The sequence below is a fragment of the Neophocaena asiaeorientalis genome, unplaced genomic scaffold (genome assembly GCF_003031525.2).
Source record: "Neophocaena asiaeorientalis asiaeorientalis breed wild unplaced genomic scaffold, Neophocaena_asiaeorientalis_V1.1 scaffold76, whole genome shotgun sequence".
NCBI classification, from domain to species: Eukaryota; Metazoa; Chordata; class Mammalia; order Artiodactyla; family Phocoenidae; genus Neophocaena; species Neophocaena asiaeorientalis.
In genome coordinates, this window is record NW_020173668.1 from 1672198 (window position 1) to 1697067 (window position 24870).

The 24870-nt window shown below is 51.2% G+C and overlaps 2 protein-coding genes across 7 annotated transcripts; one reads left to right on the top strand and one right to left on the bottom strand.

The window, feature by feature from the left end:
• The first annotated feature begins 261 nt into the window (after window positions 1-261).
• On the top strand, window positions 262-19182 carry GBA1 (glucosylceramidase beta 1). Of its 5 annotated transcripts, XM_024748167.1 has the most exons (13): window positions 442-575; window positions 5236-5399; window positions 14122-14201; window positions 14587-14674; window positions 14922-15113; window positions 15232-15378; window positions 15682-15815; window positions 16041-16213; window positions 16448-16685; window positions 17022-17246; window positions 17611-17774; window positions 18199-18315; window positions 18408-19178. In XM_024748167.1, the coding sequence occupies exons 3-13, from the start codon at window positions 14175-14177 to the stop codon at window positions 18511-18513; spliced, it is 1611 nt and encodes a 536-aa protein (XP_024603935.1). In that variant the 5' UTR covers window positions 442-575; window positions 5236-5399; window positions 14122-14174; the 3' UTR covers window positions 18514-19178. The 5 variants fall into 5 exon arrangements, with proteins under 5 accessions (XP_024603937.1, XP_024603936.1, XP_024603935.1 ...); XM_024748169.1 differs by lacking the exon at window positions 5236-5399 and having other exon boundaries at window positions 262-575; window positions 14143-14201; window positions 18408-19181; XM_024748168.1 differs by lacking the exon at window positions 5236-5399 and having other exon boundaries at window positions 434-575.
• MTX1 (metaxin 1) lies at window positions 19059-23644 on the bottom strand. 2 transcript variants are annotated; one of them, XM_024748171.1, is made up of 8 exons: window positions 23546-23644; window positions 22497-22566; window positions 22289-22368; window positions 20647-20739; window positions 20283-20465; window positions 20080-20156; window positions 19506-19660; window positions 19059-19406 (listed from the first exon to the last, which is right to left on the bottom strand). In XM_024748171.1, the coding sequence occupies exons 1-8, from the start codon at window positions 23624-23626 to the stop codon at window positions 19192-19194; spliced, it is 954 nt and encodes a 317-aa protein (XP_024603939.1). In that variant the 5' UTR covers window positions 23627-23644; the 3' UTR covers window positions 19059-19191. The 2 variants fall into 2 exon arrangements, with proteins under 2 accessions (XP_024603939.1, XP_024603940.1); XM_024748172.1 differs by lacking the exons at window positions 22497-22566; window positions 23546-23644 and having other exon boundaries at window positions 19068-19406; window positions 20647-21603; window positions 22289-22338.
• Between the last annotated feature and the right edge of the window lie 1226 nt (window positions 23645-24870).

The following is a 24870-nucleotide window of genomic DNA, read 5'->3' on the forward strand; positions in this document are numbered from 1 at the left end:
AGGCTTCCTGAATAATTCACCATCATAACAACCCAGCTTCAGGGAGGAAGAGTTAGGGCGCAGCCAGAACGACAAAATGAGGTAGCAGGGATTGGAGACTGGGATTCCCAACGGGGCAATTTCTGGGCACTGAATGTTCCCTATCCTGAGGCTCCCAAAGGAGGAAGTTCAAGAATCCATCTTCAATCTCCCCCAACCCTTAGAGTGTGCTGGCGAGGGTAAAACGAGGCGCATGCGCGCTTCTCCCTTCCCGCGCCCCCTTTCCGAATAGACCCCCAGATACGCTTGCGCCCTATTAGGGCTACGGCTGGTCAGCGAAAACAGTCCGTCCCCAGCACAACCAATAGGACGTGAGGAAAGGGCCTGCGTCCCGCCTCCTGACGATTCGGGGGTCTCCCTTCTTGAACTAGGCCCCGGCCCCGCCCCGCCGGCGTTGCGGGGCTCGCGGCTGCGCGTGGTGCAGTGCAGCCTAGCTCTGCTGAGCCCCCTTCTACCGCCCCGCCCACCCCGCTTTGCAGGCTGCTCTGGGATTTCTCTTCGCCTCCGTTTGGGGCTGCTGTTTCGCTTCGCCGACGGTAGGCGTAATGGATTTTCCACTTTTGGGATCTTAACTCTCCTTTCCCTGCGTCTGCACTTCACCTTTTTATCATCATTGTTATTATTAATTGTAGGGATGGTTGTATTTTACTAATGAAGAAGAGGGGGAAATCTTCAAATCCTCTTCTACCCACTTGCTTTTTTGAGGGGTGGAGTGGAAAGAAAGTCTATGTAATTTATCCATTCTTCAATCATCCGACAGATGTTCAATGAGCACGGGACGAGCACCGGGTGCTGTGCTACGTACTGGGGATACAGACTGATCCCCGCCCTACTGGGTTTTCTCACGGACAGATCAGCAGACAAAGGAGTTAGCAGGCCACTGGGTGCTATAACTGACATTAAACCATTTGTACAATTAATTGCAAATGTAATAAGAGCTACAAAGGAGATGTAAGGGCTCCTCACACACAGGAGGAGTGTGTGTGAAAGGAGAGAATTTCTTGGAGAAGATGACATATGAGCTGAGTTCTGAAAGAAAGATGAATAGGCACTACCTAGGCTAAATTGAGGTGAAGAGTGATGCATACTAAAGAGCCTTTGGGAGGATTCTGAGGCAGAAAGGATGTAGAACAAGGGGGTCAGTCTGTGGCAGGCTGTAATTGGAGGCTGGTCTCCGTCGTGCCCCTTACAGTCTGATTCCTACACAGCAGCCAATGTGATCTTTTAAAAATATAAATCTGATGTTGTCACTTCCCTGCCCCAAAATGTCCAGTGAATTTCCATTTTGGAACAAAATTCAGACTCCTCACTGTGGCACCCAAGGCCCTGGAGAAGAACTTGACCCCCAACCTTTTACTCCAAACTCACTGCTTATCACTGTCCCACTCACTCCTTCTGTCCAGCTTCCTTACTCCCCTTTTTTTTTTAAGATTTTTTTTTTTTTTTGATGTGGAGCATTTTTAAAGTCTTTACTGGATTTGTTACAATGTTGCTTTTGTTTTATGTTTTGGTTTTTTGGCCTCAAGACACGTGGGAATCTTAACTCCCGCACCAGGGATTGAACCGGCACCCCCTTCATTGGAAGGCTAAGTCTTTTTATTTATTTATTTTGGCTGCGTTGGGTCTTTGTTGCGGTGCGCAGGCTTCTCTTGTTGCAGAGCACAGGCTCTAGGCACGTGGGCTTAGTAGTTGTGGCATGTGAGCTCAGTAGTTGTGGCTTGCGGGCTCTAGAGCACAGGCTCAGTAGCTGTGGTGCACGGACTTAGTTGCTCCACGGCATGTGGGTTCTTCCCAGACCACGGCTCAAACCCGTGTCCCCTGCATTGGCAGGTGGATTCTTAGCCACTGAGCCACCAGGGAAATGCCTGGAAGGCTAAGTCTTAACCAATGGACCGCCAGGGAAGTCCCCCTTCCCCTTTATTTTGTTTCATAGTTCTCACGGCCACCTGAAATTACCTGTTTTTTGTCTTCCACCACCACTAGAACATAAGCTCCATAGGGCCAGGGACTTTATAATCTTATTCATTACTGTATCACCAGGGTCTAGAACAGTGCCTGGCACATAGTAGATGCCCAATTATGATTTGTCAAATATGTGTCTTGGGGAGCACATAGCAGGGGTGCACCCAGCTCATTCAGGGGTGTCAGGAAAATGGTACTGATGGTAGGGACATTAAGGCTGAGGAGTTAATGATGAAAAAGAATATTCATTTTTTTTCAAGAGAGGAGAAGAAAATAGCATAGAGCAGAGAGGCAAGATGCAATGTGGCCTATTAGACGAAATGTGATTGGAGCATATGGTCCAAGTGGAGAGGTGAGAAATGAGACTGGAACAAAGATGCCAGGTCCCGGTAGCCCTCTTAAAAGGCAGTGTGGAGCCGTTGAAGGATTTTAGGAGGGAGAGTGGTAGCTTCAGAATTTGTATTTTAGTTAGACCATCCAGTTCTTGGTGAATGGATTGGAGGAGAAAAGTAGAGTGTAGGAGGCCAAGCAAGAGATGTTTCAGTGGCTTAGAAGAGAATAGACAGGGAGAAGGGTACAGGGAAAGGACAGAGTCAAGGATGAGCCCCAGGTTCTGTGAGGAAGAGGTTTTATTCATGGGGAAAAAAAACACAAGAGGAAGAGTGGGTTTGGCTGGAGGAGATGATGGTCCCGCTGAAGTGTCTGTGAGACACCCAGAGGAAAGGTCTGGAGGGCAGAGTCACATCACAGAGTCCATCCCAGGAGAAGGATTGGGATTGGAAGTGGAGATTGTGGAACCAGAAAACAACTAGAAGGTTAGTCAAAGCCATGGGTTATCTCTGTGGAGAGAGCATGACGTATGAGAGGAGAAGGCCTAGGACAAAACCCTAAGGAACAGACAGAAAGAGGACGCAAAGCCTGCAAAAGAGAAGGAACAGCCAAAGAAGTGGGAGGACATCCAAAGCAGCAGAGTGTGGAGTCATGAAAACAAAAGAGAGTGCTTCTAGGAGGTAAAAAGTCCAGTCGAATAAGGGCTGAGCAGGGACTTCCCTGGTGGCGCAGTGGTTAAGAATCCACCTGCCAATGCAGGGGACACGGGTTCGAGCCCTGGTCCGGGAAGATCACACATGCCACAGAGTGCCACAACTCCTGAGCCTGTGTGCCACAACTGCTGAGCCTGCGAGCCACAACTACTGAAGCCCCTGTGCCTAGAGCCTATGCTCCGCAATAAGAGAAGCCACTGCAATGAAAAGCCCATGCACCGCAACGAAGAGTAGCCCCCACTCGCCGCAACTAGAGGAAGACTGCACGCAGCAACAAAGACCCAACGCAGACCGAAATAAATAAATAAATAAATTTATATTAAAAAAAAAAAAGGCTGAGCACTATTCATTGGACTTAGCAACAGAGGGATCATTAGTGACCTTGGCAAGAGCAGTTTTGGAGCCAGGAGGGTCCAGTATCAGCCCGTGGAGTGTAGGAAGTGGAGAGAAGTGTAGCAACTCATTCCAGAGGTTTGGCTCTGAGTAGTATTACATGCATTGTTGCATGAAATCCTCATAACAACCCATGAGGCAAGAGTTTTGGAGATGAGAAAACTGAAGCTCTGAGAAGTCAAGAAACTTCCCAATATCTCAGTTCTAGTGAGAAATGAAGCAAGGATTTCAATCCTGTACAATCACTCGGGTGTTCATGCTGAAACACCCTTCCTTATTGCCTCTTCTTGAGGGGAACAGGAGAGAAATGGTGGCGGCTGGAGGGAGCAAGGGTGGAGGTAGAGGCCTCGCACAGAAGACTCCTTCTACTGTACCTGGAGGGAAGAAACGAAACCTGGATAACAATAACAGTAATAATTCCAGCCCTCTATATGGAATTTGACAGTTCACAAGGAACACCTCAGATTTTTTTTTGTGTGTGTGTGGCTGCGTTGGGTCTTTGTTGCTGCACGCAGGCTTTCTCTAGTTGTGGTGAGTGGGGGCTACTCTTCCTTGTGGTACAGGGCCTTCTCATTACAGTGGCTTCTCTTGTTACAGAGCACAGGCTCTAGGCGTGCAGGCTTCTGTAGTTGTGGCTCACGGGCTCTAGCGCGCAGGCTCAGTGGTTGTGGCTCATGGGCTTAGTTGCTCCAAGGCATGTGGGATCTTCCCGGACCAGGGCTCGAACCCCTGTCCCCTGCATTGGCAGGTGGATTCTTAACCACTGCACCACCGGGGAAGTCCCTTCTCAGATACTGTTATCTTCAATGAGCCTCATTACAACCCTGCATGGGAAGCTCAGAACAATAAGGAATGTGCGAGCAGGCTCACAGTTGTTCAGTATTTGAATCATACTTCCTGTTGCCTCCACCAAATCGCCTTAGTTAGGTCTCACTCTCACTGTAATAGTCTTGTTCAGAGTTAACCTCATTCTTCCTGAAGTTCACCACGCCTTTGCTTCAAACCACAGCAAGGACAGTCTCTGAAACACTGACAAGCAGGACCTTAAACAGCGAGAAGGTGCGGTTGGTAACTTAACCCATTCATTCATTCAGTAAACTTGAGCCCCGATTCTGTGCTTGTCTCTAAGTGAAGAGTTCTAAGGTTTCAGAGAAATATTAACCATGAGATTTGCCCTGTGACCATTTATAAACTTACAGAAGACTAAAAATATGCAACTGAAATATTTGGGAGGCTGTATGACATGATGGCTAAGAGCTGCTTGGGCTTCAGGGTAGGACAGACCTGAATTTAGGCTTGACTCTGCCACTCACTTGACCTAAGTCAGTTTTCTCGTCTGTAACATGGGGTTGTCAGGCTAATGCATGTAATAAGCACTCATGAAAGACTGGCTGTTGGTATCTTGAGAAAAATTATAGGGGAGCGTGTGAGGTACAAATACTTTCCATTTGCACTGGGCTTTACAAGTATGCTATGGTTATTGTTTAAGAGTTGGTTAATCAGGGACTTCCCTGGTGGTCCAGTGGCTAAGGCTCCGTGCTCCCAATGCAGAGGGCCCAGGTTCAATTCCTGGTTAGGGAACTAGATCCCATATCCTGCACCTAAGCTTCCACGTGCCGCAACAAAGATCCCACGTGCTGCAACTAAGACCCAGCACAGCCAAATAAATAAATATATTTTTTAAAAGAGTTGGTTAATCAAACTAACTTTATTGCCATAATCATTTGGCAACATATGCATGTATCATCAGTTGTATGCCTTAAGCTTACACAGTGTTACGTCATTTATATCTCAATAGAGCTGAAAGAAAAAAATTGGTTAATCAGATGAAGCCACACCCTAGCAATTAAGGGGCAGAAGGGTCTCACTGGAGAAACAAGTCATTTGATGTCAGTAATCAGGAGGAGTGGTGTATCTTCAGATCAGAAACCAGAGCTGAAAGGACAGGTTCCAGGTTGACTGGTAAGGTTTATCCATTCATTCATCTCTTGAGTATTTTTTGAGCACCTACTCTGCTATGCATGGCATAAGAGTGTCTCTCCTTGGCTTGACCATGGGGTTGACAGTGGGACTGGGAAGGAGACACCCTCCTTGGGGAGTTGATCTGAGACCCAAAGAGCAAGGAGCCTGTGACGTGGTACTTGCCAGGCTCCAGGGCTGGAGTTTGCTATCTGAGCCACAGGGCTGGCTGAAGTGGGATCAGAACTCTTGTGCTGGGTCAGCCAAACTATTTTTGTATTTCTGCTTTTTGCTTATATTTATTTCCCAGTTGTCCTCCCTTGGTGTTTAGCTAAGTCTTTTAAAAGTGCTGTGCAAGGGCTTCCCTGGTGGCACAGTGGTTGAGAGTCTGCCTGCCGATGCAGGGGACACGGGTTCGTGCCCCGGTCTGGGAGGATAACACAGGTTCGATCCCTGGTCGGGGAACTAAGATCCCACATGCCTTGCGGCACGGCCAAAAACAAAACAAAATAAAAGTGCTGTGCAAAGGGGACCGAGGAACGCATTTGTGGCCACCTAGTACGTCCCTAGTGGCTACTGCAACCTGGGCGTTTGAGGTGACTCCCCTAAGGACAGTGGTTGTCAGTCACCCCCTAGCGGGCATTTTGGAAACGTCTCTTTAGTGGAGACCAGGATTAGGAGGCACTTTGAGGATTTAGTGGAAGGACAGGAAAGGTAGACCATCTATAACACGGAGGACAGTCCTGCACAAAGAAGAATTGTCTCTCATTCTACTTGACTTTGGGATGTTCTGCTCAACAATATATGCGAAGGGCTTCCCTGGGGGCTCAGTGGTTAAGAATCCACCTGCCAATGCAGGGGACACAGGTTCGTGCCCTGGTCCGGGAAGATCCCACATGCCACAGAGCAACTAAGCCCGTGTGCCACAACTACTGAGCCTGCGCTCTAGAGCCTGCGAACCACAGCTACTGAGCTCACATGCCACAACTACTGAAGCCCACATGCCTAGAGCCCGTGCTCTGCAACAAGAGAAAGCCCCACTCACCGCAACTAGAGAGAGCCCATGCACAACAACAAAGACCCAATGCAGGCAAATAAATAAATAAATTTATTAAAATAACAACAACAATATATGCAAATATAAAATCAAATATAAATCAGCAGGACTTCATTATATAATAATGCAGAAAAGTTTTACAAGGTGTTTTTTTGTTTTTTGGAACAGCCCAGTAATTTAGGAGGAGACCATTATGGAGAAGGAAGCTTAAATAAAATACATTGTCTTGACATTATTGCATCTGTCTACTCAGTGTATTAGAGCACTTCCAGCTATGCAATATACTTCGTTTAAAAGAGTTTCAATGCAGTAGCGTACCTGCAAAAACAATGAACCAACTGCAAATATGTAATAAAAGTAAAGTTTTTTTACTAGCTTCATTGAGGTGTAATTTACATACTATAAAAGTTTCTCCTTTTAAGTGTACAGTTCAATGATTTTGAGTAAATTTACTGAGTTTTGCAACAGTTAATCTCCATTCCCACTCCAGCCCCAGACAAGCACTAATCTATTTTCTGTCTCTACAGATTTGCTTACTCTGGAATTTCATATAAATGGAATCACACTATGTGTGGTCTTTTTGTCTGGCTTCTTCCACTTAACATGATGTTTCTGAGGTACATTCATATCGTAGCATGTATCAGCATTTTGTTCCTTTTTTTTTTTTTTTTCATTTTGTTCCTTTTTATTGCTCAATAGTATTCCATTTAATGAAATACCACAATTTGTGTATTTATTCACGAGCTGATGGACATTTAGTTTGTTTCCATAAATAACGCTGCTGTAAATATTCATGTGCGAGTCGTCGGGTGGACAAATGTTTTCATTTCTTTTAAGGAGATACCTAGAAATGGAGTTGCTGGGTCATATGGTAACTCTATGTTTAACATTTTGAGAAACTGCCAAACTGTTTTCCAAAGTGGCTGCACCACTTTACATTCCCACGGGAACATATGAGCGTTCTAATTTCTGCACATCCTTGCTAACACTTGTTATTGTCTGTCTTTTTGATCATAGCCATCCTAGTGCCCATGAGGTGATATTTCATAGTGTTGGGGTTTTTTTTGCGGTACGCGGGCCTCTCACTGCTGTGGCCTCTCCCGTTGCGGAGCACAGGCTCCGGACGCGCAGGCTCAGCGGCCATGGCTCACGGGCCCAGCCGCTCCGCGGCATGTGGGATCCTCCCAGACCGGGTCACGAACCCGCGTCCCCTGCATCGAGAGGCGGACTCCCAACCACTGCGCCACCAGGGAAGCCCATCATAGTGGTTTTGATTTGCATTTCCTTAATGACTAATGTTGTCAAGCATCTTTTCATGCGCTTGTTGCCCATTTTTATATTACCTTTGGAGAAATATCTACTCGAGTCCTTTGCCCATTTTTTAATTGGGTTATCTTCTAATTACTGAGTTATAAGAGTCCTTTATATATTTTGGATACTAGGCCTCTATCAGAGATATGATTTGAAAGTATTTTATCCCATTTTGTGGGATGTCTTTTCACTTTCTTGATGACATCCTTTGAAACACAAACACTTTTCATTTTGATGAAGTCCAATTTATCTTTTTTTTCTTCTGTCATTTGTGTTTTGGAATCATAAATAAGAAACCATTGTCTAAAGAGATTCTGGACTTAAGCTATAAGAAGATGAGACTTCTGGGAACCTTGGGAGGAAGTAATAGTATTTACATGTGGGAGGGACATGACTTATGGGAAGCCAGGGGATGGACTATGGCAGATTGCCTCCTAGATGGCCCCCAAATGATCCCCACCTCCTGGTGTTTACACCTTTATTTAGCCCCTCTGCCCCCCACACATCTGTATAGAAGACCTGTGTAACCAATAGGGTATTGTGAAAATGATAATGTGTGACTCCTGGGGCTAGGACCTTGTGGCTTCTGCCTTATAATCTCTTAGATCACTCACTGGAGAGGAATCCAGCTGCCATGTTGTGAGGACACTCAAGCAGCCCTATGAATTATTCCACATGGTAGGGAACTGAGGCCTTCTGCCAACAGCCAGCCCCAGTTCACCACCTATGTTAGTGGCTTAACTTGGAAGCAGAGCCTCAGCCCAGTCAAGCCTACTACAGATGATAGCAGCCCTGACCAACATCTTGGCTACAGTCTTTTGAGAAGCCTCAAGTTTGAACCATCCAGATGAGCCACTCCTGAATTCCTTACCCACAGAAACTATGTGAGATAACAAATGTTTGTTGTTGCCTAAAACAAAAGAAAAAGAAACCACTGGCTAATCCAAGGTCACAAAGATTTACTTCTAGCCTTCCTTCTTCCAGAAAATTAAGCATTTTAGCTCTTACATTTAAGTCTGTGATCCATTTTGCTTTGATTTTTGATTATGGAGTGAGGTAAGGGTCTAAGTTTATCTTTTTTTTAAAAATAAATTTATTTATTTATATATATATATATTTTTTTTTAATTTTTGGCTGCTTTGGGTCTTCATTGCTGCGCACAGGCTTTCTCTAGTTGCGGTGAGCGGGGTTTTCTCTTGTTGCGGAGCATGGGCTCTAGGCGCATGGGCTTCAGTAGTTGTGGCACGTGGGCTCAGTAGTTGTGGTTTGTGGGCTCTAGAGTGCAGGCTCAGTAGTTGTGGCACACGGGCTTAGTTGCTCCGCGGCATGTGGGATCTTCCCGGACCAGGGCTCGAACCCATATCCCCTGCATGGGCAGGCAATGCTTAACCACTGCACCACCAGGGAAGTCCCTAAGTTTGTCTTTTTACATGATATCCAGTCATCTCAGCACCATTTGTTGAAAAGACTGTCCTTTTCCTTACTGAATTGCTAAGGCCTAGAATCAAATAGTGAATTTGTGAAGACATGTGGAATGCACTGAATCTTATTCATAAAGATTGACTTTTAAGCATTTTGATTTATCATATGTTTTATGTTTTTGCAGCAGAATAATAATTACGTATTGTAAAAATGACATATGATGAAACTTACATATTGAAGTTATTAATTCATGGGCTGTTTTTGCTTCTGTTAAATCCTAATTTATTCCATTTAGGTTAGTACATATCTGACTATTTTATAATGTCTTGTAGGTAATCATGCCTAAGCATTTACTTATTGAAAACATATTTTGCTATAAAAGATAGTCCCATTATCTTTCCTTTATATGCCAATTAAGGCAACTATATTGATTCTCTTAAATTATGTGTGTAGGTAAGTCATATTATCTATCATATTATCTATCATATTATCTATAGGTTCATTTCAGGATAGTAGAGAGTATGTGAGGAAATACTTTTTATGAAAAGGGGTGCTCAGGCTGTTGGGCTGAGATCTCCCAGGACAGGGAGAGTGAAACTTGGGAAGAGAGGCAGACCTGCCTCTCCCCAGCTGAAAATCAATCCATCTTGCCCAACCTGGGAGCCCTGGATTCTGTTTCATATTGACAAGTTATCCCCTGACCAATGCCTTTGAAGAACACAGATCCAGAAATGTTGCCATGTAGCCAGCACTTCAGAAGCCAACTTGGGCTTCATTTTTTTTTTTTTTTTTGCGGTACGCGGGCCTCTCACTGTTGTGGCCTCTCCCATTGCGGAGCACAGGCTCCGGACGCGCAGGCTCAGCGGTCATAGCTCACGGGCCCAGCTGCTCCGCGGCATGTGGGATCTTCCCGGACCGGGTCACGAACCCGTGTCCCCTGCATCGGCAGGCGGACTCTCAACCACTGCGCCACCAGGGAAGCCCGGGCTTCATTTTGAGCAGGTAAAACACGTGTAGAAAACATGGGACGATTTTAAAACAATACAAAACAAACGCTGCAGACCAGCACAGCAGCTTTTGAAAATAACTGGCAGCTAATGTAGCATTTGGCACACTGGAGGCACTCATCAAATGTCTGACGTGTGTCATAGGACCCTGGATACAAATCTTATCGGACGCAAGTCCGTGTGCCCAACGCGTAGTGAGGCCAAACAATACCACAACGTTGGAGTTTGGAGAGAGAAAGATTTATTGCAGGGCCGTGCAAGGAGACGGGTGGCTTATGCCTTAAAAACCCGAACTCCCGGAAAGCTTTCGGCAAAGCTCATTTATAGGAAAGGTGAGGGAGGGCTGTGGTTAGTTGTTGCATACTTCTTTGGTGTCAGATCCTTTGTTCTTGAGGTCAGGTCACGGTCAGGTTACAACATTCCTGTAAACCTCCACCAAAACAAATGTTATTCTCTATTCTGACGAGAAAGGGCAAGGTCCCAAAGGCTCAACCTTTACTCTCTGAGGTCCAGGCCCTGGCTAAAGGAGGGGGTCCTTGTGAGGGCCAGTTATCCTGCCTGGGAGCATTCATCCAGCCCCTGGTCTGGGTCCTCCTGCTAGTGCCCAGGCCCTGCTGAAGAGGCAGATCTCAGCTGGCGGCACCCTCAGGGCCAGGTCCCCAGACCCTGCCCAGCCGTCATCACTGAGGGAGCCAGGCGCCCAGGGACCCAGCTGGCCCTCAGGCTTTCCATTTACACTGGTGAGAATGATTTGTATAGGATTGATAGGAATACATGTTGTAGCAAATACCAGTCAGGTGAATTCCCAGCTCACAACGATTGCCCTTCTTTGAGAATAGCCCCAACCACAGAGGTGGACCTCAAATAATGATGTGCAGTGTCCTTGCAGCTTAACCCTGACCTCTGGCCACCTCCCGGCGGGAGACAACTGATCTAAGCTGTACCAATCATAGAAATGTGAAGGGAGAAACTGAAGCTGGTTGAAGCTGTTACCTTTTTTTAAAAATTTATTTTAATTAATTAATTTAAATTTTTGGCTGCATTGGGTCTTCGTTGCTGCACGCAGGCTTTCTGTAACTGCGGAGAGCGGGGCTCTTCGATGCGGTGCACGGGCTTCTCATTGCAGTGGCTTCTCTTGTTGTGGAGCATGGGCTCTAGGCGTGCGGGCTTCAGTAGTTGCAGTACGCGAGCTCAGTAGTTGTGGCTCGCGGGCTCTAGAGCGTAGGCTCAGTAGTTGTGGTGCACGGGCTTAGTTGCTCCGTGGCATGTGGGACCTTCCCAGAGCAGGGATCGAACCCATGTCCCCTGCATTGGCAGGTGGATTCTTAACCATGATGCTACCAGGGAAGTCCCTGAAGCTGTTACCTTAATGGCAGTGTCCATATACTGCAGTTGCTGAGGCCTCCATGGCCTGGGACCCATGGAGACCGCCACTGCCATCAGGCTGCACAGGTGGGGATGGGGGAGAGGTTTGCTGCTGCTTTGAGGCCTGGACCCGGCCAGTGGGTGGCTGTGGTGAGGGCTTGTAGCTCTGCGGAACACAGCCCTCAGCTCGTCCCCGGGGCACCCCAGCTCACCCGCTGGCCCCGCGGCCGGAGGGCCTGGAGGGTCCCGGCGAGAAGGCCGAAATCTGCCTCGGCCTAACCCACTCTCTGCTGAGAGGACCACTGCCAGGCTGACTGTTGGTGGAGCGGGACCTTTAACCGTGGCGCTCAGGGTCCCGGGCTAACAGCCGCGAGCTAAGAGGCCATGTGCCCGCCCCGCCTCATTACAAATCCAGGTTCCACAGCTGAGTAGTCAAGCGGCTTAGGGCAACTTCATGACCTTTCAGAGTCTTAGGTTCCTCATCTCTAAAATGGGGAAAATAATAGTACCTGCCACGTGAGAATAAAATGAGACTATGAGCATAAAGCAGCACAGAATAAGTACTCAATAAATATTATTAGCCCTTATTATAACCAACTTTATTTAGAAAATAAAATATGAAAGCCTCAAGGGCAAACCACATTGCGAGAGAAGAAACAGGACACTCACAAACTCTGTGCCTGCAGAGGGAAACAGGGAGGGGAGTGGGGCTCTAAGGCCAACAGAGCACACAGCACAGGGAGATCAGCTCGGTGCTTTGTGCCCACCTAGAGCGGTGGGATAGGGAGGGTGGGAGGGAGACGCAAGAGGGAGGGGATATGGGGACATGTGTATATGTATAGCTGATATACTTTGTTATACAGCAGAAACTAACACACCATTGTAAAACAATTATACTCCAAAGTATAAGATGTTTTTAACATCCAAAGATGTTAAAAAATAAATAAATAAAGCCAACAGAGGAGGTAGGGGCAAATGTAGTAAGTACTTAATATCCATAAATATTTGTGGAGTGAGTGAACTAGAGGGAAGTAAGATCACCTGCCCTCTTCCCAAGAACAAGCCCTGTGCAGCATTTCCTGGAAAAACAGGAAGTCTAGATGGGGCAGATTTGACATAGTGATGATGGTTCAATTCAATGCAACAAGCTGGCACCTACCCACCCTGTGCCAGGTCTTCTACTTAGAATGAGTAAGCCATTCCTTTGGGGAGCTCCAAGCTCCTTCCATAAACACAGCCCTAACTCGTTGCAGTATTTGGTGCCAAGCGGTGTGCTAGACACACATTATCATACTTACACCTCACAACAATTTTGTGAGATAGGAGTTATCTCTCCCCTTTTATAGATGGGAAACAGAGGCTTAGAGTGATTAAGTAATTTATTGAAGGTCAAACAGCCAGTAAGTGGTAGAGCCAGGATTCAAACCAAGCTCGTCTCACTGAGACTGTATTCAGTATAGTCTCGGTGAGACTATAGCTCCTATAGGGCTACAGGAACCTAGAAGAAGGAATGGTCAATTTTGCCTGGAGTGTGTCTGGAAAGACTTCACTGAGATAATTTAGAAAAACAAAAAGGCACAACAAACAAGTGGTTCCCAAGTGTCTACTCTGTACCAGGCACTGTGCTTATCTCCCTGACTTCAGTAGTGACCTGGTGAGGTGGTGGTATTCCCTCCATTTTACAGGTGACGAAGTAGGCTCAGAGAGCTGTAGTCAGTCAGGTCATAATTCTGTGTGTCACTCCCACTGAATCAATATGATGTGGCCCATGAGGCAACACCATGGACAACCCCCTTGTCACGTCCACTGAGGATGCAGCTTTGTACCACACTTTCCAGTTTCTGAACTACTTTACACAACCCCCCCTGTCCTGTGATTTCCTTCTCATCTGCATCTGATGATGAAACAAGTGAGGACTGGAGAAGCACTGTCCCTCTGCCCAGGGCCCATCGTCCCTGCACTTCTCTGGTTAATATTCCCTAAACCTCACCTCTTCTCCTCCATGAAACCTTCCAGGATAACCCCAGCATGAAGGGCCTCTCTGTGCACACCTGTTACCAATTTTGTCTTTATCTGTTACCATCCGTGTAAGAGTCTGACTCTTATGAGCCTTCTGAACCTCGATAGGGCAAAGACTTCTTAATCATCTCTCAGTATTTTGGCCTCAGTATTTTGCACAGTGAACCTCTTTTATTAGTATCACCTTTATTAGCATGACTAAAATTTTTTCTCAAGAAAGCAATGTGCCTGCTGTGGTTCCCATCCTTTGGGATTCGGGAGCCTCTACCCAATCCTTCATTCAGATCTTTCATCTAGATTCTTCCTAAAGTTGTCATCCATACATGCCTTCCAGAATTTCATAGGGTGTATAATCACCGACAGCCCAGAGGAAGACAGTCAGTTGCCCTTTACAAGTATGGTTGCGATTGCCTCACTTCTCGTGTCATGTGACTCTCCCATAGTTATCACATGACACATCCACTCCATTTTGCCGGAATTAACCCGCAGGGCTTTTCTGGTATGTATAGCTACCTCAGGCTCCTGCACCCCTGTTTTTATTTAGCTGATACTCTATCCCTCCGAGGTTTGGGAACCCCGCAGTCTTCTCATCTGGTGATGGTGTTTTCACGTCCTTCCAGAGAGGTGAGTGGGCCAGGGCTCCCAAATGGTCTTGTCGCTCTTTCTGGAATCCTGGCCCTCCAGGTTCTGGAATTCAGTGAACGACACACTCTCCTCGAAACCAGGCCATCACGGCCCTTTGATGGAGGGACAGATGGAGGGAAGGTGAGGTTGAGGGAGAAATGGTTAGGAGGAGGGGTGGAGGAGGGTCCTGGTCGGGGTGGGCAGAGAGCTATTATTAGCAGAAGGCTTGGAGGGTGTCTGGACCCAGGTGTCTGTGGGCTTTGTTCCATTCTATTAAAGGTGGGAGACTAGGCTGGGTGCCCAGAGGCAGCCGAGCCCTGCCTGGGAGAGTAGATGAGAGGTGGAGAGGGGCTTGCCCTCTAGCCTCTCCTCATTCTGTTCTCAGGAGTGTCCCAAGCCCCAGGACAGAGTAGGCATCATGGCTCCCAGCCTCATGGGATTGCTTCTGCTTCAGGCCGTGTCATTGGCATCAGGTGAGTCAAGGAGGAGGGAGGGAGCCCCGAGGCCCCCTTCTGCCTTATGGTCCTTTGGTAGTCTCTGACATACGGTGGTGGACTTCATTAGATGCTCACTAAACCCTTTTGAGTGACTGAGATCAACTGTGGGGTACATCAAGAGAATCTTTGAAATCAGTATTCAGTCTTTCCTTCCAACTAGTGTGCCCCTTCTCCCCGTCTTCCTCCTTCAGCCCTTGCCTCTCTTGTGCTGTCTCCCTCCCAGGTGCCCGCCCCTGCAGCCCTAAAAGCTTTGGCTACAGCTCAGTGGTCTGTGTCTGCAATGCTACGTACTGTGACTCTCTTGACCCCCTGACCCTGCCTGACCCCGGCACCTTCAGCCGCTTTGAGAGCACACGCAGTGGGCGCCGAATGGAGCTGAGTCTGGGGACCATCCAGGCCAACCGCACAGGCACAGGTAACCACTACACCCCTCCCCCAGGCTGGGGTCCTCCTGGAGCTAAATCATGCCAGCAATCACCATGGAGTTTCTCCCCTGGGCACTGACACCCTTTATTCCCTGCGGATGTCCTCAGGGCTGCTGTTGACCCTGCAGCCAGATCAGAAGTTCCAGAAAGTGAAGGGTTTTGGAGGGGCCATGACAGATGCTGCTGCTCTCAACATCCTTGCCCTGTCACCTCCTGCACGGGATTTACTACTCAAATCGTACTTCTCTAAAGAAGGTAAGGAGGAAGGGGACAAGGTGACATAGTGCAATTGACACTTTGACCTTTCCTTTGACCCTGACATCCACCCATCCCTGACATATGGGTCTCTGTTAATGCCCAGTGAAAAAAAAGATTGTCCTACCCATCTTCTGCTGAGTGCCTGGGGCCTCTCAGGCTCAGAAGGTCTGCGCTTCACCCAGAGCCCAAGTTCCCCTTAGCCCTCAACTCAGACATAATTTAGGACTGGCAAGTGGTAGACAATGCCCCACATTCTCCTACTGACTCAGACACACATATCTTGGTCTTCTTTTTCTGCAGGAATCGAATACAACATCGTGCGGGTCCCCATGGCCAGCTGTGACTTCTCCATCCGCACCTACACCTATGCTGACACCCCTGATGACTTCCAGTTGCTCAACTTCAGCCTCCCAGAGGAAGATGTCAAGCTCAAGGTGGCCACTCTGGCTGCCTCAGGCCCCGGTGGCATTGATGCCTGGTGGCTGAGAGGCCTCAGGCTAGAGCAGTCTGCAGAGAGACATAGAACGTGCCCTCTGCTCTCTGTGTTCTGTCCTGGGGTGGGAGGGAGGAGGCTGATAGCTAGGCCTGATACACTGGGTGGGCCAATCTGTTTATGTTCCAACTCTGGATGTCTCTCTCCTCACCACCTTTGTTTCTAGATACCCCTGATTCACCAAGCCCTGGAGTTGGCCCAGCGCCCTGTCTCACTCTTTGCCAGTCCCTGGACATCACCCACTTGGCTCAAGACCAATGGGGCAGTGAATGGGAAGGGGACACTCAAGGGTCATCCAGGGGATCTCTACCACCAGACCTGGGCCAGATACTTTGTCAAGTAAGGGAACAGCAGGGCCATGGGGTCCGGACCAGCCTCCCATCTTGGACACCCTGGTCTATGTCCCAGCCCTTGATCTGGTCCCGCCTCCAGATCTCCTCAGTTCACCTTTCTACCTTCTGGGTCTTTCAGACTCAGGCCCCTCAGTTTTCCCCCACCCAGTCAGGCCTCCTATTCCCCAGGGTCTCGGTTCCCTGTCTTGGCCACGATCACTCACACCCTTCCCCTCGCCAGGTTCCTGGATGCCTATGCTGAGCACAAGTTACAGTTCTGGGCAGTGACAGCTGAGAACGAGCCTTCTGCAGGGCTATTTAGCGGGTACCCCTTCCAGTGCCTGGGCTTCACCCCTGAACACCAGCGAGACTTCATCGCCTGTGACCTGGGCCCCACCCTGGCCAACAGTACACACCGCAACGTCCGACTGCTCATGCTAGATGACCAACGCCTGCTGCTGCCCCACTGGGCCCAGGTGGTAAGGACCAGGAGCTCCATGGGTGCCCTAGTGACCCCCAAGCCCAGCATCCGAATGGCTGGCTCCCGAACAGAGTGCCTTCCCTGCCCCAACTCTTGATTCCTAGAGCACCCTGGCTGGGACCAGGTGCCCAGGTGGCACCCCTGGGGTGCTGGTGATCCCCCTCTGCATCTCCAGGGCCCCATGAATCTCCACGGTTGTCACTTTAACCCCCTCTAAGTTGTGTTCATCCCACTGCCCGCTTCTCAGGTCCTAGTGCCTCTTCCAGAACCCTTTGTGCAGGACCCAGGCTCAGTGGCTCTCTCTCCCCAGTAGTCCTTCCCTTTCCCTGTACAGGTGCTGGCAGACCCAGAAGCAGCTAAGTATGTTCATGGCATCGCTGTACATTGGTACCTGGACTTTCTGGCTCCAGCAAAAGCCACCCTGGGGGAGACACATCGCCTGTTCCCCGACACCATGCTCTTTGCCTCAGAGGCCTGTGTGGGCTCCAAGTTCTGGGAGCAGAGCGTGCGGCTGGGCTCCTGGGATCGAGGGATGCAGTACAGCCACAGCATCATCACGGTGAACCACCTGTCTCCCTTTCCGCAAAGCAGACCACCTCAGACCCCTTGCTAGTCTCACCAAAGGCTCCTCTCCAGCTTTTCCCCAGCTGGCTTACTCTTTGGAGCAAATTTTGGGATATCGTGATCCCCTCTGTTGCCTTCCCTTCACAGATCTACACACCATCACCCTCGTTCCAAATGCTTGAGCGGTTACATCTGCCTCAGATTCCTCAGCTTCTCTGGCGATGCCTCTGTCCTCACAAACCCTCGCTCCTTAGATATTACTCCCCTCACAAAGGCTGAGGCAACATAGCTCGTCTCCCTCATGTGACACTTAACTGTATTCACTGGGGGCCTTTGTCTCTGCCCTGTTCCTACCCTAGAACCTCCTCTACCATGTGGTTGGCTGGACTGACTGGAACCTCGCCCTAAACCCTGAGGGGGGACCCAATTGGGTGCGCAACTTTGTCGACAGCCCCATCATTGTGGACATCGCCAAGGACACATTTTACAAACAGCCCATGTTTTACCACCTTGGCCACTTCAGGTGAGTGGAGGGCAGGCACCCCCACTCCACACCAGTCCTAGCATCTCCTGCACTGGGATTGTATCCCCGCCCCCTCTACCCCACCCCCCACCCCCAGCGAGGAAGCAGGAAGGTGCTGAGGGTGGGAACTTTGGGAGCAGCACGCATGTCCCCCTTGCACCATCTAGGCAGGTAGTGACTAGCTGGCATTCGAGACACAGACAATCCCTGAATGCCCGATGCTGGGACTGGGAGGCGGGAGGGCAGGGCACGCCCAGCTGCACGGCTTGAGGCCTGGAGAGTTAGGGCAGAGCTTTGGAAGGGTTCTAGGGGGAGGGGGTAGGTGGTAGGGAAGATGACTTCTTAAGTGAGAGACTGATGGGAGCTGCCCTCAGGGCCAGGGGGGCTGGGCTGGGGTCCCTGACGATGCCTGTTCCCACTTCAGCAAGTTCATTCCTGAGGGATCTCAGAGAGTGGGGCTGGTTGCCAGTGAGAAGAATGACTTGGACACAGTGGCACTGATACATCCCGATGGCTCTGCAGTTGTGGTTGTGCTAAACCGGTGAGAGCAGTGGGGCCTGGGAACTGGGCTGAGGACAAGACGGTGGGCTTGGCAGGATCACACTCTCAGCTTCTCCCCCCCACCTCCCCCAGCTCCTCTAAGGATGTGCCTCTTACCATCAAGGATCCTGCTGTGGGCTTCGTGGAAACTATCTCACCTGGCTACTCCATTCACACCTACCTGTGGCGTCGCCAGTGATGGAACAGATACCCAAGCAGGCGCCTAGGCTCAGCATGGACATCAAAGGGATAGTCAGCTCACATGCTGTCTGTGGCTACAGAGGGTACAGCAGGACTGGGGGGGAGCTTAAGTGACGTAAGCCCAGAGGCAGTGGTTTGGGTGACTCACTCTCCCCTCTAGTTGGTGCCAGGGGCTGGAGGCCCCTAGGGAAAGGACCGGGAGGCCCCAGTGGTCCTCCACCCCCATGCTTGTGTGAGCGTGTGCTGTGTGCTGGTTGCCTGTGGAAACTGGGCCCGGGCCCAGGGTGAGCTCACTGTCTGTACAAACACAGGGGTGGGGGGTGGATGGCAAGAGAGATTAAGGAAAGGAAGAGACTAGGAAAGCTGAACCCAAAACTGGGAAGTGCTTGTCTTTCTTGGAGATGCAGAACCAGGTCCATGCAGATGTCAGCACCAGGGCACAGGCAGTGAAAGAAGCCAAGCACCAGTGGGTAGACTCAAGCACCCAGATGGCCCCCTTGGTCCAGCGAGGAAAAATGGCAGCCTCTTAAAGGAGAGAATGTCTGATCCCAGTCAGTGTGAGCAGTTTTATTCTGGGGGTGGGACCCCATTTCCAGCCATACCAACAATGGGGAAACACGGGAGCCTCTGGAATGCATGACAGTAGAAAAATCAGTCCTGGGAGCATGAGGATAAATCATTCCTCTTCAACCTCCTCAGCCATGCCCAGGGCCCGTGTGCGTGGGGCCCGGGCAGGTGGTGCCCGGTGGATGGAGACAATGCCACTGAGCAAGGCATAACCCGCCATGGCTGCCAGCCCCGCCAACACGGATAGGATCTGGTTCCGGCGCCGATATGGCTCCTCCTCAGTCTCTGGGTTTGCTGGTGTCTGGCGTGGAGGTGGCACCTCAGCTGAGGGGCAAGGAAGGAAGGTGGGTCGGGGGGCTGGTTTCTGGTCCCTGCCCACTCTCTGCAGAGCGAGCGCCCACCCCCCACCCATCTGCCCCTTACCTCCCTCCCAAGGGAAGTAGAGGCTGAGGATATGGGTGCAGTAGGCACACAGGTTGTGCAGCCCCCGCAGGTGGGCCTGCAGTTTCCCACTGGGCAGCTTCGCCTGCTGCAGCAGGGCCAAGTAGCTGAAGACAAAGGCATCCAGGGAGGCGGGGCTGCAGCAGAGAGAAAGGGTGGGATGGAGAAGGGGGAGAGATGGAGTCGGAGGAAGAGTCGGCCCTGGAAAGGTAGGCTCTGGGCAGCAGGGGAGGAGAGGACACACAGTTCTGGTCCTGGTGTGGGGAAGGCGCCCCAGGTGGCGCCAGCCTGCCTTGAATGGGACTCTATCCCAGGGCTGCATAAAGGGCACATTGAGTGCCCCACAGCCCAGCAGGTCCCTCCTGGGCCTGGCGGCCCTCCCACCCTCCTGTACCACTGAGGCGGCTCCGGGCCCACACACAGCCCCACTGTCACCAGATCCAATGTCTGTCCCGAGGACCTCTTGTCCAGAGCCTGAGCCCACCCTAGCCTCTGTGGCTGTCTGAACCTGTACCTTCTTCCAAGCCACCTATGATTCCCCAGGAGTCAGACTCACGCATCTCCAAAGAAGAATTTCTGAGAGCCCAGGCGCTGAGAGAGAAGGGTCAGGCATTCCCGAGCTTCCTGGTACAGCTATAGGGGGACACCAGGTCAGCTTGCGGCTGCGGGAACAGTGCCGCCTCCCCTGCCAGGCACTCCCACTCCTGGCCACCGCCCTGGGGGCTCCTCTCATACAACAGCCCCCTGTCCCAGAGGTACCTCCTTCTCCAGCTCTTCCTCCTCCTCTGGTCTGTGCTCCCCACACAGCAGCTGCAGCCGCTCCACGTACTGCCGCTGCATGCGGCCAGGCAGGAAGAAGTTGAGGGGAAAGGGCATAGCCTCTGCGTACCACTTCCGGGTTACTTCCACATAGTTCTTGGCGTCTACCCAGAAAGTATGTATCTGGATTGGGTGTGTAGGAAGGAAGAAGCAGGTCTGAGCCAGTGCACCTGCCTGACACAGGGTGGGCTTCTGGTCCCCATGCTGCTCCAAGCCTGTGGGGGTGGGGTGGGGGGGTGTCTGTGTGTATGCCCGACCCTCTCGCCCACTGACCACCCATGCTGGGAGGTCTGGGCACACTCACCAGCACCGGGAGCAGCTTCTCCTCCAGCAGAGACATAAAGGCCAAGGTGTCTGCTCCTTGCCGGGCTGACAGATCATAATCAGCATTGTACTTCTGTGGAGGAAACATCCACTGTGAGGTGGATGCTGGGGGACTCCAGGGACACTTCCTCAAGGAGGGAGGCATCCTGTCTGGCACCACCCACACTGACCTCTGAGTGTAGCAGAGGTAGAGTGTGGGGCTTTGCTCGCTGAGGCCCCCTTGCCTGGGCCCAGTCAGTAGCCTGTTGCTGTTGGCGGGAAGCCTGGACCTTGGAGCCTGCTGGCCGTCAAGGTCCCGCGCCCATTGGGGGTTGGAAGGAAGGCCCAGCCACAAACCAGGAGCAGCTCCCAGAGTTTCCACAGAAAGCTGGCAGGATGCCTGCTGACGGCAACTTTCTAACGGTAACTTCTCCGATCCAGACACCACAAAACTAGCAGAGCGGAGCTCAGATGCAGGTTGGGCCTCAGTCAGTGCCTCGGGTACTAGGGGACGCCATCCTCATGCTCCCAAGACCCAGTGAACCCACGTCTAGGGCCCCAGTGCCCAGCTCTTGGGTGTTTCTTCTATGTCATTCCATGGCCCAGGCGCCACCACCACACACATTCCAACCATACCCCCAGGTCTCAGCCTGCCACACCTTGTAGGCTCCAGTATCTGCTCCTCAGCACCCTCCTCCACATCCTGAGTAAACGTTGTCCCCAAATAACCTCTTGAGTGTGATCCTTAAATCTCTCTGGGCCTCATTCTCCCTCATGGAATAGGGATAATCATCTTTCTCTCAGTGTGGCTATGTTAGGAGAAAACTCTTTGGAAACTGGGAAAGCTGTGTTCATACATAAGGCAACGATAGCCCAGTCCCGCCAGGAACTCTGGCTTTTACCTGGATCCCCTCTCTCCATGCCTCTCAAGCCTCCATTAATTCCCTGGTTCCTCCACCTTCGGGAAAGTAGAAATGAATGAGAGCCCCATTTCTGACAATATGTTCACTTTTGGAACTAGACCATGAAACTAGAAGAGCCCTTGGAAAGCATCCTGGCTAAGCCTCGTAGTTTTACAAATAAGCAGCTTACGGCTCTGAGAGGTTAAGCAATTTGCTCAAGGTCACACAGCCAATGACAGTGAAAAGCACAGCCTAGGCCTCCCCAATCCTCTCGTAATGCTCTCTCAACTTCCCCACCCTGGCTCTTAGCCTCGTCCATCCTGAGCCCCATATTATAAAGCCCAACCTGGTCCCTGAAAAAAGGGCAATGGCCCTTAGCAATCCCTGTCTGGTGCCATCTTTTTTTTCTGGTCTCATCTTTGAGGACCTCATCTGAGCCAACTGTTCTCTCCTACTCTCCTTTCCCTTCCATGTGTCATCAGCCTGTTCATCTCTCCCTCCTCACCCAGCAGGCAGAAGTCATTGTGCCTCCAGATGCCTTGACAGTGGCCTAGCTGAATCTCTACCCTACTACTTACTACGTCACAGCAACACGTCTGTGTCTCCTCAACCAGACTGTATGTTCCTTGAAGCTCGGTCCCCTGCGTCTGGTTTGGCATATATTTGGTACTCAATAAATGTGTGTTGCACTGAATTGACTGAACGTCTCTCACTGGCAGCCCCCCTACCCAAGCCACCTACCTCTTTTCGAAGGTGGGTGATGATCTTGTGTGGTACTGAGATGACCTCTCCGTGACTGGTCTGAAGGGCAGGCAGAGTTCCTGACGTTGAGAAAGAAGTATGTCCACCAGAGAGCTGCCTATCCATACATAACTGCACCACATCCCTGTCTGTCTCCTGCTCTTCCCCTTGTACACTCCCTTCCTCACCCCCCAGGGACACTGGGTACCTGAAGGGCTCCGCCAGGGGTTGGTGATCTTGTGCACCTTGAGTGGGGCACCAGTAAATCTGGCATAGGTCTGCAGGGAAGGAAGCAGAAGGCAAAGAGGCCAGGGACATGGCCCCCACAGGGGAATCAAGAAAAGAAATAACATTTATTGAATACCTTTTGTGCTATGCCCTATGCTTAGGAATTGCCTCACAAAAAAAGAGGTAGACATTACTGTTCCCATTTTACAATGGGCAACACAAGGGTCACAGAGATTATGGACATGTCCATGATTACAAGTCAGCCAGGAAAATCCTTCCCTCTCTCTCCTCTCCTGCGATCTACCTGGTGAACACCTAGCCTCATTTGGAAGCACTAACCATTCCTTCCTGGGCAGTCTCTATGGCCTGTTCCTACTTATAACTTAGCACCTGAACATTTTATTACACTTATTTGCTGACACGTCTATCTTTCTGTGAACAACTTCAGGGGAGGGACCAAATGCTATTCATCTTTGCATGCCAATGTTTAGTAGTTGGAACAAGCCTAATACATGCTTATGAAATGAGTGAGTGAATGTGTGAAGTGAACTAGTCTGCCTGGCTCCAAAGCATTTTCTACAGAGCCTGGCTGTGGGCCCTTTGGTTAAATAAAGAATAAACTCAGTAAATGCTGTTGATTGAGGAGGAGAAAAGGGAGCCTGAGGAGAAAGCAGCAATGCCGAGCCAGAGAACCCTGAGATCGTCCAGCCTTAGTAAACCTCTGGATGAAGAAACAGCGCCCAGAAAGACGGGTTCGTCCCAAGGTCACAGAGCCAGTAAATGGATGTGCAAGAACTAAAACTCATCTTCTGAACCCCTGATCAGGCCTCTTTCCACCGCTAAACAAAACCTAGGCTGCTACGACACAGGACACTGAGTCTATACCGGCCAGCCACGCTCTTTGATGGCCTCAGTTTCCCCCACTGCACCCGTGCTGAGGCGCCCTGGCAAAATTCGGATGACCGGCTAGTCCGGGCCCCCTCCCCAGTCCTCCAGGGCGCAGCAGAGGGCGCCGGCGCCGCTCCTCACCAGCACTGCCAGGCTGTCCAGGTCCACTGAGGGCAGGCCCCAGCCCCCTGCCCAGCAGAACAGCTCCATGGGCGCCGCCATTTGCCCGCCCTCTGTCCCGGAAGCACCTCCCCCTGAGCTTCCGCCCTCCACTGTGCGGATCCGCCCCCAGCCCCTCAGGCGGATCGCAGTGGAGAGCCGGGGGAGGCCCTCAGGAGGGCGCGGCTTATCCCGGCCAGAGAGGCAGCCTGACGGCGTGGGGCGGGGCCGAGGGCTTCGGGGGAGGGCGGACGCCGCCTGATCCAGAGGTGGCTCGCGAAGGGGGGAAGGGCTCTCAGCGCGGCGCGCCTTGGAGAGTCAGGGTATCTCGGCCGAGGGGAGCCCTGAACCCCCGAAGGCGCGGCGGGCCCAGGAGGAGGGGGTTTTGTGCTCCTGGACGGGCTCTGGGGGCCCTCGCAAATCTGCACGAGGTCTGGGCTGCTCTGGGGGCCCCTCAGGGCTCGGCCCCGAGCGGGGGCTGCGGGGGTAGGGGGCGTCCCCCGAGCTGCATGTTTTCCACAGCGCGTTATGTTTGGAAACGGCCCCGCGCCTCCTGTTGCCATGGAAACAAAACAGGGGCGGTGGCGGCGGCCGGAGCGAGGCCGGGCTGGGCCTGAGTGGGGGAAGGGGAGGTGGGGCTCGCGGGCTGTTGCCTTGGTAACGGGAACAGAGGCGCCCCTCTGCTTCATCCGGGTCACGGCCTGTCCGCCGGTACCCCAAGTGTTCCCAGTCTGGCCCCCGGCCCCTGGCCTGTCCTTTGGTCTACTCCTGTCCTTGGTGTCCCTTTCCTCTTTCCTGATTTCTTCAACCTCACTGACCACTGTTTTAGACTCTCCCTCCAGTTCCCAGCGGAGGCTTCCAGACTCGAAGTTTTCCTAGGAATGAGGGAAAAACGGAGGCGCAAGCACAAGTCATGCCCCCCCTCCCCCAATAAAGAGCACTTGCTCTATCCAAGCAGCAAACTTCATGCCATGCGGCCATCCCCTGGGCACTACAGCGAGCTAGTTTCGGCCACTCCCTTGGAATTCTCTCATGCCAGCTGTGGAATAATGCCCACTGTCTGGCACTGCCCCGCCAAGGGTTCCTGCCTTCCCCAACTGTGGCTTCCAGAAAACAGTAGCATTCGGTAGCAGCCCCCAACAGCGAGATGCCGGGAGAGAGGGAGGCACCTGGGGGAGAGCACCATTAGGGAGAGGCAGGAGGCAAGGAGGCCTCCAGGACTCTTCCCCAGTGCCCCTGGTTCCAGGAGCTGGGTATGCCTCCAGGGTGATTGGCAGCTCTTTGTTTCAGCCCCCCCCTCACCGCCT

What these genes read in the sequence shown, in the direction of transcription:
- GBA1 (XM_024748166.1), top strand. Translation starts at nt 14,079, where the DNA reads ATGTATAGCTACCTCAGGCTCCTGCACCCCTGTTTTTATTTAGCTGAT. An exon ending in TTTCACGTCCTTCCAGAGAG is followed by an intron (nt 14,202 to 14,586) that starts GTGAGTGGGCCA and finishes TTCTGTTCTCAG; the next exon opens with GAGTGTCCCAAGCCCCAGGA. An exon ending in GGCCGTGTCATTGGCATCAG is followed by an intron (nt 14,675 to 14,921) that starts GTGAGTCAAGGA and finishes TCTCCCTCCCAG; the next exon opens with GTGCCCGCCCCTGCAGCCCT.
- MTX1 (XM_024748171.1), bottom strand. Translation starts at nt 23,626, where the DNA reads ATGGCGGCGCCCATGGAGCTGTTCTGCTGGGCAGGGGGCTGGGGCCTG. An exon ending in TGGACAGCCTGGCAGTGCTG is followed by an intron (nt 22,567 to 23,545) that starts GTGAGGAGCGGC and finishes CCTTCCCTGCAG; the next exon opens with ACCTATGCCAGATTTACTGG. An exon ending in CTACTTCCCTTGGGAGGGAG is followed by an intron (nt 19,407 to 19,505) that starts GTAAGGGGCAGA and finishes CTTGCCCCTCAG; the next exon opens with CTGAGGTGCCACCTCCACGC.